General features: G+C 43.5%; 1 protein-coding gene across 1 annotated transcript; it reads right to left on the reverse strand.

Annotated features, from left to right (window-relative positions):
• Positions 1-3,044: 3,044 nt before the first annotated feature.
• On the reverse strand, positions 3,045-10,622 carry casp3a (caspase 3, apoptosis-related cysteine peptidase a). The gene is made up of 6 exons (XM_041874375.2): positions 10,392-10,622; positions 9,397-9,536; positions 5,493-5,621; positions 4,488-4,663; positions 4,135-4,249; positions 3,045-3,881 (listed from the first exon to the last, which is right to left on the reverse strand). Exons 1-6 carry the CDS (start codon positions 10,454-10,456, stop codon positions 3,652-3,654), a joined length of 855 nt encoding a protein of 284 aa, XP_041730309.2. The 5' UTR covers positions 10,457-10,622; the 3' UTR covers positions 3,045-3,651.
• Between the last annotated feature and the right edge of the window lie 121 nt (positions 10,623-10,743).

Consider the following 10,743-nt stretch of genomic DNA (forward strand, 5'->3'; position numbering starts at 1 on the left):
GCGGTCGGAGGCCGAGCAGTTGCCGTACCAGGCGGTGATGCAACAAGTCAGGATGCTCTCGATGGTGCAGCTGTATAACTTTTTGAGGATCTGAGGACCCACGTAGGTGTTCCTTCAGGTGTTCCATGTCAAATATTTTCAGTCTCCTGAGGGGGAATAGGCGTTGTCGTGCCCTCTTCACGACTATCTTGGTGTGTTTGGACCATGACACCAAGGAACTTGAAGCTCTCAACCTGCTCCACTACAGCCCCGTCGATGAGAATGGGGGCGTGATCGGCCCTCCTTTTCATGTAGCCCACGATCATCTCCTTTGTCTTGATCACGTTGAGGGAGAGGTTGTTTTCCTGGCACCACACTTCCAGGTCTGAACAGGGAGTACAGGAGGGGACTAAGCACGCACCCCTGAGGGGCCCCCGTGTTGAGGATCAGCGTGGCAGATGTGTTGTTACCTACCCTTACCACCTGGGGGCGGCCCGTCAGGAAGTCCAGGATCCAGTTGCAGAGGGAGGTGTTTAGTCCCAGGGTCCATAACTTAGTGATGAGCTTTGAGGGCACTATGGTGTTGAACTCTGAGCTGTAGTCAATGAACAGCATTCTCACGTAGGTGTTCCTTTTGTCCAGGTGGGAAAGTGCAGTGTTGAGTGCAATAGAGATTGCGTCATCTGTGGATCTGTGGTATGCAAATTGGACTAGGTCTAGTTTCTGTGATGATAGTGTTGATGTGAGCCATGACCATCCTTTCAAAGCACTTCATGGCTACAGACGTGAGTGCTACGGGTCGGTAGTCATTTAGGCAGGTTACCTTGGTGTTCTTGGGTACAATGGTGGTCTGGGGTATATACCTACGGTCACTGTGGGGACAACGTCATCGATGCACTTATTGATGAAGCCGGTGACTGATGTGGTATACTCCTCAATGCCATCAGATGAGTCCCGGAACATATTCCAGTCTGTGCTAGCAAAACAGTCCTGTAGTTTAGCATCTGCCTCATCTGACCACTTCCGTATGGAGCGAGTTACTGGTACTTCCTGCTTTAGTTTTTGCTTGTAAGCAGGAATCGGGAGGATATAATTATGATCAGAATTTCCAAATGGAGGGCGAGGGAGAGCTTTGTACGCGTCTCTGTGTGTGGAGTAAAGGTGGTCTAGAGTTTTATTTCCTCTTGTTGCACATGTAACATGCTGGTAGAAACCTAACAAACGGAATAAACATTTGGTCAAGTTCAGGTCAAGAAGAGCTTGCATTTGACCCTGTTTGGAGTCGACTGAAAGAGACACTGATTTTCATGAAGGAAGGCGAAAGGGAAGCAAGTCTTATTTCTGGAGAATTTATTTTTTAACAGGATAGTTTCTTTCACAGTACAACTATAACCGACCTACACAATATCCTGCAATTTTTTTTTAAATATCAACAATTTAAACCCACACAAAAGACAAATGTAACATAATCCCTTCAGAAATGCACTTTGACTACTAATTCAAGTATCCAACAAAATGTATGTGGTTCTAGAAATTGTAAAAATAATAAAATAAATGTTTTAAATAAAACTGTATGAGAAACCTGAGGAGGGAGAATTGCTGGTGCTTGTAGACGAGTTGCACATCCATGATTTGATACTTATTACACACTACCCCTGCAATCTACTCCCAAATGCATGTCAAAAATGTTATAAATTGATTTGCATTTTAATGAGGGAAATAAGTATTTGACCCCTCTGCAAAACATGACTTAGTACTTGGTGGCAAAACCCTTGTTGGCAATCACAGAGGTCAGACGTTTCTTGTAGTTGGCCACCAGGTTTGCACACATCTCAGGAGGGATTTTGTCCCACTCCTCTTTGCAGATCTTCTCCAAGTCATTAAGGTTTCGAGGCTGACGTTTGGCAACTTGAACCTTCAGCTCCCTCCACAGATTTTCTATGGGATTAAGGTCTGGAGATTGGCTAGGCCACTCCAGGACCTTAATGTGCTTCTTCTTGAGCCACTCCTTTGTTGCCTTGGCCATGTGTTTTGGGTCATTGTCATGCTGGAATACCCATCCACGACCCATTTTCAATGCCCTGGCTGAGGGAAGGAGGTTCTCACCCAAGATTTGACGGTACATGGCCCCGTCCATCGTCCCTTTGATGCGGTGAAGTTGTCCTGTCCCCTTAGCAGAAAAATACCCCCAAAGCATAATGTTTCCACCTCCATGTTTGACGGTGGGGATGGTGTTCTTGGGGTCATAGAAAGCATTCCTCCTCCTCCAAACACGGCGAGTTGAGTTGATGCCAAAGAGCTTCATTTTGGTCTCATCTGACCACAACACTTTCACCCAGTTCTCCTCTGAATCATTCAGATGTTCATTGGCAAACTTCAGACGGTCATGTATATGTGCTTTCTTGAGCAGGGGGACCTTGCGGGCGCTGCAGGATTTCAGTCCTTCACAGCGTAGTGTGTTACCAATTGTTTTCTTAGTGACTATGGTCCCAGCTGCCTTGAGATCATTGACAAGATCCTCCCGTGTAATTCTGGGCTGATTCCTCACCGTTCTCATGATCATTGCAACTCCACGAGGTGAGATCTTGGCTCCATGCAGGCTGAGGGAGATTGACAATTATTTTGTGTTTCTTCCATTTGCGAATAATCGCACCAACTGTTGTCACCTTCTAACCAAGCTGCTTGGCGATGGTCTTGTAGCCCATTCCAGCCTTGTGTAGGTCTACAATCTTGTCCCTGACATCCTTGGAGAGCTCTTTGGTCTTGGCCATGGTGGAGAGTTTGGAATCTGATTGATTGCTTCTGTGGACAGGTGTCTTTTATACAGGTAACAAACTGAGATTAGGAGCACTCCCTTTAAGAGTGTGCTTCTAATCTCAGCTCGTTACCTGTATAAAAGACACCTGGGAGCCAGAAATCTTTCTGATTGAGAGGGGGTCAAATACTTATTTCCCTCATTAAAATGCAAATCAATTTATAACATTTTTGACATGCGTTTTTCTGGATTTTTGTTGTTGTTATTTTGTCTCTCACTGTTCAAATAAACCTACCATTAAAATTATAGACTGATCATTTATTTGTCAGTGGGCAAAGTTACAAAATCAGCAGGGGATCAAATACTTTGTTCCCTCACTGTACACATCCTCCGTTACACTTTACACACAAGGGATCATTCAGTAAGAAACAGGGTTGGGGTCAATTCAATTTTCAAATCAATCAGTACATTTAGGAAGTTAATTAAAATTCAATTAAATGTAACATTTACAATTAGAATTTTTCACTTCCTCAGTTGATGGAATTAAAATGTGAACTAACCCCAACCCTGAAGAAGAGTCAACTTCTCTGTGCATGACGTCAGGCTGAAAGCATGACAGAGGTTTCAACCTCCAACATGAAATGTGATCCTTAGGCCTACAAGTTTAAACAAGTTTAACCAAGTCCAACTTGAGCCAGAGCGATTGAGCAATGGTGTTAAAAATTCAGCTAATACAATCCACAACCAAACGAAACAAACACACATCTATTGCCCTCACTCAGATAGAAGCTAGCCTGATCTGAGATCTGTTTTTCCGCTCTAGCTAACTCCTATAACAGTGATCATAGGAGTTGGCGAGACAGCTAAAACAGATCTGGGACCAGGCAAATGAGGAGCTTCTTCACACCTTTCTCCTATCAGGGTATAAAGTACATCTCTTTGGTCAGCATTGATACGATGCAGGGGATCTGCTTCTTGGCATCGAAGCCGGGAGAGTTTGACACAGACTCAAACTCTGTCGCCACCTTGTGGTTGACACGGGTCAGGATGTGTTGGACCTCCAGCTCTTTGCTGTACTTGCCAATCATCTCACACAGCGATTGGATGAACCAGGAGCCAGTCTGCGTGTTCCTCCACGAGTAGTAGCCTGTGGGAAGATGTGTGAGCGCGCATAAGAGTCAATGGCATGGTTTGAATAACTCAGAAAATGCACTCTTGCTCAAGATAATAACAGATCTGAATTGGATGGATTGGTATAAGTAAGAGGGTGGTAGCCTTGCTTTCACAGATCCAACTACTTATAGATCTGTGCATACCTCAAGGAAACAAGGCAACTTGACTGGAGAGTGCGTCTATGTGTGTGTGTGTGTGTGTGTGTGGCTTTGGAACATGTCTTGGACCTGGAGCTGTGGAGTAGGCATAGAGGAAGTCTGCTTCCACAGGGATCCTGGTCGAGCTCCCATCTGAACTGCTGTCTGCCTCGATGCCCCCGTCCAGATCAGTACCTCTGCAAGCCTGCTTGCCACACACACACAGGGGAACAATCCCTCACCTCTTGACTGTGGACGAGACTAACCTGTTTTGTCAGTAGGGGATTAAATGAACCTCTATCTTATACCTTCTTTTGACCTTAACTTCATATTGTTGTTCTAGTGCTTTTGTTTCACTTTAATTCCATCTAGAAAACAAAAACCCCAAACAGGTGCAACGGCTTTGTAAACCTGCTTTTAAAAGCATGTGATGGCCACAGTACCTGGATGAAGAAGAGTTTGGGCTTGCCCACCAGCGAGTTGCAGCGGTCGCCCCGGAACAGGCTGGTGAGGCTCTTGAGTTCGATGGAGGCATCCGTCCCGAAGAACACGCCATGGTCCCCGTGACTCAGCAGGACGCACACGAATGAGGCAGAGCGGCTGTGGTCCTCCTTGGAGGCTGCAAACACATCATCAAGTTTTAGGTTGGTCCTTCACAGAATTGACAAGGCTCTTTAAAGGAGCAATCTGCTGTTGCTACATCAATTTCTGGACTTATAAATCATTGATTATTGATGTACCCATTGATTCTTGAAGAACATAACATAAATTCCTCATGAGCTTAGTTCCCCTGTCGTAATCCATCAGAACCCAAAATATAAGCTTGCTTTACTTCAATGTTTGTAAACAAAGTAAATGTAAACTAACACTGTACAGCATTTTAAAGCATGGTTAAAAATATAACGTTGATATCCTGGTTGGTCAGTCCTTGCATCCATAGCTCTGTCTATGAGTTTGAGAATGGTTACATATCTTCAGCCCCATCTCTCAGCTTTTTACCGAAACATGGTGGGGAGTCGTTTTGTTATTGTTTCAACTACGGATTGCCCCTTTAAAGGTAGACACAAGAGCAGTATTGGTACAATTTCCAGAACAACAAGTGGGAAGTGAGACGCTAATTTTCACCACCATTGTTTTCACACAGCTATCATGTTTCAGGTGAGTGAATGAAGCGCACCAGTGCACATATGCAGATACTGTGAGAGCGGATCGTTTTGCATCGCGCTCATCTGCAATGTCTTTGGTTAACCCTGTTGCTCGTGGCAACGTCATATTGTTGATTCTCAGTTTATGTACAGGGGACCATGTACTTCTACTTGTTTTTATTATGAATGGGCTGCTTTTAAAACTTAATTTACTGAATGTCTTCTGTGTATGATCTTTATACAAAGACAAACCTATCTTCGTGGTGGTTGTCAGTGGTGGTCCTGACTTTCGAACATGCTTACCTGTGGTTAAAACATGCTTGATCTGGTCCACTGTCTGGTCGTTGTAAACCTTCACCTTATAACCCAGTTTCCCAAACACCTTCATCACGTTGCCTGCATCCACATCTGTGCCATTGCGTACATTCATACCTTTAAAAACAAAGTCAAGTTATTTGACTAATTATATTTGCTTTCTGGATGTGTAATGTGTGTCATCACTGTGTAAAGGCATACAGCCTTTACACAGTAGTGGATAAAGTACCCGATTGTCATACTTGAGTAAAAGTAAAGATACCTTAATAGAAAATGACTCAAGTAAAAGTGAAAGTCACCCAGTAAAATAGTCCTTGAGTAAAACTCTAAAAGTGTTGGGTTTTAAATATACACTACCGGTCAAGATTTTTAGAACACCTATTCATTCAAGGGTTCTTCTTTATTTTTTTTACTATTTTCTACATTGTAGAATAATAGTGAAGACATCAAAACTATGAAATAACACATATGGAATCATGTAGTAACCAAAAAAGTGTTAAACAAATCAAAATATATTTTAGATTTGAGATTCTTCAAATAGCCACCTTTTGCCTTGATGACAGCTTTGTTCACTCTTGGCATTCTCTCAACCAGCTTCATGAGGTAGACACCTGGAATGCATTTCAATTAACAGGTGTGCCTTCTTAAAAGTTAATTTGTGGAATTTCTTTCCTTCTTCATGCGTTTGAGCCAACCAGTTGTGTTGTGACAAGGTAGGGGGGTATACAGAAGATAGCCCTATTTGGTAAAAGACCAAGTCCATATTATGGGAAGAACAGCTCAAATAAGCAAAGAGAAACAACAGTCCATCATTAATTTAAGACATGAAGGTCAGTCAATATGGAACATTTCAAGAACTTTGAAAGTTTCTTCAAGTGCAGTTGTAAAAACCATCAAGCGCTATGATGAAACTGGCTCTCATGAGGACCGCCACAGGAATGGAAGACCCAGAGTTACCTCTGCTGCAGAGGATAAGTTCTCCGCATGTGTATTTCCCACCGTAAAGCATGGAGGAGGTGTTGTTATGGTGTGGGGGTGCTTTGCTGGTGACACTGTCTGTGATTTATTTAGAATTCAAGGCACACTTAACCAGCATGGCTGCCACAGCATTCTGCAGCGATACGCCATCCCATCTGGTTTGGGCTTAGTGGGACTATCATTTGTTTTTCAACAGGACAATGACCCAACACACCTCCAGGCTGTGCAAGGGATATTTTACAAAGAAGGAGAGTGATGGAGTGCTGCATCAGATGACCTGGCCTCCACAATCCCCCGACCTCAACCAAATTGAGATGGTTTGGGATGAGTCGGACCGCAGAGTGAAGGAAAAGCAGCCAAGAAGTGCTCAGCATATGTGGGAACTCCTTCAAGACTGTTGGAAAAGCATTCCAGGTGAAGCTGGTTGAGAGAATGCCAAGAGTGTGCAAAACTGTCATCAAGACAAAGGGTGGCTATTTGAAGAATCTCAAATATAAAATATACACTGCTCAAAAAAATAAAGGGAACACTAAAATAACACATCCTAGATCTGAATGAATGAAATAATCTTATTAAATACTTTTTTCTTTACATAGTTGAATGTGCTGACAACAAAATCACACAAAAAGTATCAATGGAAATCAAATGTATCAACCCATGGAGGTCTGGATTTGGAGTCACCCTCAAAATTAAAGTGGAAAACCACACTGATCTGATCCAACTTTGATGTAATGTCCTTAAAACAAGTCAAAATTAGGCTCAGTAGTGTGTGTGGCCTCCACGTGCCTGTATGACCTCCCTACAACGCCTGGGCATGCTCCTGATGAGGTGGCGGATGGTCTCCTGAGGGATCTCCTCCCAGACCTAGACTAAAGCATCCGCCAACTCCTGGACAGTCTGTGGTGCAACGTGGCGTTGGTGGATGGAGCGAGACATGATGTCCCAGATGTGCTCAATTGGATTCAGGTCTGGGGAACGGGCGGGCCAGTCCATAGCATCAATGCCTTCCTCTTGCAGGAACTGCTGACACACTCCAGCCACATGAGGTCTAGCATTGTCTTGCATTAGGAGGAACCCAGGGCCAACCGCACCAGCATATGGTCTCACAAGGGGTCTGAGGATCTTATCTCGGTACCTAATGGCAGTCAGGCTACCTCTGGCGAGCACATGGAGGGCTGTGCGGCCCCCAAAGAAATGCCACCCCACACCATGACTGACCCACCGCCAAACCGGTCATGCTGGAGGATGTTGCAGGCAGCAGAATGTTCTCCACGGGCGTCTCCAGACTCTGTCACGTCTGTCACGTGCTCAGTGTGAACCTGCTTTCATCTGTGAAGAGCACAGGGCGCCAGTGGCGAATTTGCCAATCTTGGTGTTCACTGGCAAATGCCAAACGTCCTGCACGGTGTTGGGCTGTAAGCACAACCCCCACCTGTGGATGTCGGGCCCTCATACCACCCTCATGGAGTCTGTTTCTGACCGTTTGAGCAGACACATGCACATTTGTGGCCTGCTGGAGGTCATTTTGCAGGGCTCTGGCAGTTCTCCTCCTGCTCCTCCTTGCACAAAGGCGGAGGTAGCAGTCCTGCTGCTGGGTTGTTGCCCTCCTACGGCCTCCTCCACATCTCCTGATGTACTGGCCTGTCTCCTGGTAGCGCCTCCATGCTCTGGACACTACGCTGACAGACACAGCAAACCTTCTTGCCACAGCTCGCATTGATGTGCCATCCTGGATGAGCTGCACTACCTGAGCCACTTGTGTGGGTTGTAGACTCCGTCTCATGCTACCACTAGAGTGAAAGCACCGCCAGCATTGAAAAGTGACCAAAACATCAGCCAGGAAGCATAGGAACTGAGAAGTGGTCTGTGGTCACCACCTGCAAAACCAGTCCTTTATTGGGGGTGTCTTGCTTATTGCCTATCATTTCCACCTGTTGTCTATTCCATCTGCACAACAGCATGTGCAATTTATTGTCAATCAGTGTTGCTTCCTAAGTGGACAGTTTAATTTCACAGAAGTGTGATTGACTTGGAGTTACAGTTAAGTGTTCCCTTTATTTTTTTGAGCAGTGTATTTTGATTTGTTTAACACTTTTTTGGTTACTACATGATTCCATATGTGTTATTTCATAGTTTTGATGTATTATTCTACAATGTAGAAAATAGTAAAAATAAAGAAAAACCCTTGAATGAGTAGGTGTTCTAAAACTTTTGACCAGTAGAGTACTTAAGTATCAAATGTAAATGTAATTGCTAAAATATACTTAAGTATCAAAAGTACAAATATAAATCATTTCAAATTCCTTATATTAAGCAAACCAGACGGAACATTTATTTTATTTTATGGCTAGCCAGGGGCACACTCAAACACTCAGACATCATTTACAAAGGAAGCATGTGCGTTTAGTGAGTCCTCCAGATCAGAGGTAGTAGGGATGACCAGGGATGTTCTTTTCGGTAAGTACGTGAATTGGACAATTTTCCTGTTCTGCTAAGCATTCAAAATGTAACAAGTACTTTTGGGTGTCGGGGAAAATGTATGGAGTAAAAAGTACATTATTTTCTTTAGAAATGTAGTGAAGTAAAAGTTGTAGAAAATATGAATAGTAAAGTAAAGTACAAATACCCACAAAAATGACTTAAGTAGTACTTTAAAGTATTTTTTACTTAAGTACTTTACACCACTGCCTTTACACATATTCTTACAGTAGTAACCCAGCAGACAAAGCTGGGTGAGGTAATGTCATTACAACCAGTTTTCATAATCAGGTTATAATTATGTAATTTCAACTAGTTTCACCCACTGGGAAGAAACTGAACAACAAGCTTTATGCAAATACAAAACATCAGTATTAGACATAGCCTAGACCCGGAAAAACATCACCCTATGTCTACAAATGAACAAACACAATACCTGTTCTTCTGTCAAAGTTCTTGTTGTTGATGATGATACACTGGCCAATGATGGGGTAGCTGAGGCTGTACCTGAAGCTATGGGATTGAGGTTTGGCGTCCACCTGCATAGATCCAGAGCCACCACAGGGGCCCTCTGACCTAGGAAATAATCAAATAGATGCCACTTAGCAGATGCTTTCTTCCAAAGTCACTTACAATCCAGTGATTGCATAGCCTACATTTTTGTGTGTGTATGTTATCCCTCTGAGAATTGAACCTAAGACTTTGTCATTAGTAGCTCTTACCAACTGAGCCACACAGGACCACTAGTTAGATCACAGCAATACGCCAAGCTGTTACTCTGTGTAAGTCAGATCTGGGCTCGGATACACGTGAACTGTTTAAATACTTTTGAGCATCCTTCCCTCAAAGTAATCACTGATCAGACATGTGGATTGTGTGGAAACTGTGAGGTGGTCCCCTTACTTTTCACCTGTAGAATAATCAGATCAGTGATTACTTTAAGGGAGGAAGGAAGAATGCATTTCAAAAGCATTTCCCAGGCAGGCCCTTAACCCAAAATAGTCCCAGGGGTGTTGCCATGTGGCTGACCCTGTGCCTTCTCTCTCTCTCCCTTGGACTGCTAAGCCATATCTATGACTAAAAAGAGAATACGTTTTACAGAAGAGATACAATAGATATCCTATTGTAAAACGTCTCTTTTTAGTCATAGATATGGCTGAGTGTGTGTGTGTCAACTATAGGCGTGACACAATAACAATTTTGGCAATTTCCAGTATGTAGTATCGCTATACTGGCCATGGACCAAATATGGGCATCAGACTGCACGACCACAAGTAACAATGTAGCCTAATGTCATGATTTCATTACAATGATTGTTAATAACATGTGAAGGTCCTAATGTCTGGTGAATATCGAAACTCAAACCAATTTTACCACGGTTTTCTAGGCTACGTCGTAAAATGCATGGATTGTGATAACAAAGAATCTCACTCTTGTCCATCGCCCCGCCTGGCGTCAATGCAGTCCCCAGCACTCAAATCGTTTGCTACTGACATGGTATTCTGCGAATCGATAAAAGAAATGTCGGGTGATTATATAAAAATGTTGGTAGTAAAGTTTTGGTTAGACCGTGCAAATTGCCACACTTCTATCAGCCAATATACTGTATGCACATCTCTTCCTGGAGTTCTTTGTTACAAACAACAATCAGCAACCAACCAATAGTAGCGTCCGTAGTAAACAATATTAGGTTACGTCACTGTAGAACCCAAGGCAAGGGGGCGTTCGGTTTCCACACTTCCACACCACTCATATGATCCCATCTAAAAATGATATATTTAAT

The sequence above is a fragment of the Coregonus clupeaformis genome, chromosome 22 (genome assembly GCF_020615455.1).
Source record: "Coregonus clupeaformis isolate EN_2021a chromosome 22, ASM2061545v1, whole genome shotgun sequence".
In the NCBI taxonomy this organism is placed as follows: domain Eukaryota; kingdom Metazoa; phylum Chordata; class Actinopteri; order Salmoniformes; family Salmonidae; genus Coregonus; species Coregonus clupeaformis.

Coding starts and splice junctions, on each gene's coding strand:
- casp3a (XM_041874375.2), bottom strand. CDS start 10,456: ATGTCAGTAGCAAACGATTTGAGTGCTGGGGACTGCATTGACGCCAGG. Junction 9,537..10,391: donor AGGCGGGGCGATGGACAAGA/GTGAGATTCTTT, acceptor ATTATTTCCTAG/GTCAGAGGGCCCCTGTGGTG. Junction 3,882..4,134: donor TGCCTACTCCACAGCTCCAG/GTCCAAGACATG, acceptor ATCTTCCCACAG/GCTACTACTCGTGGAGGAAC.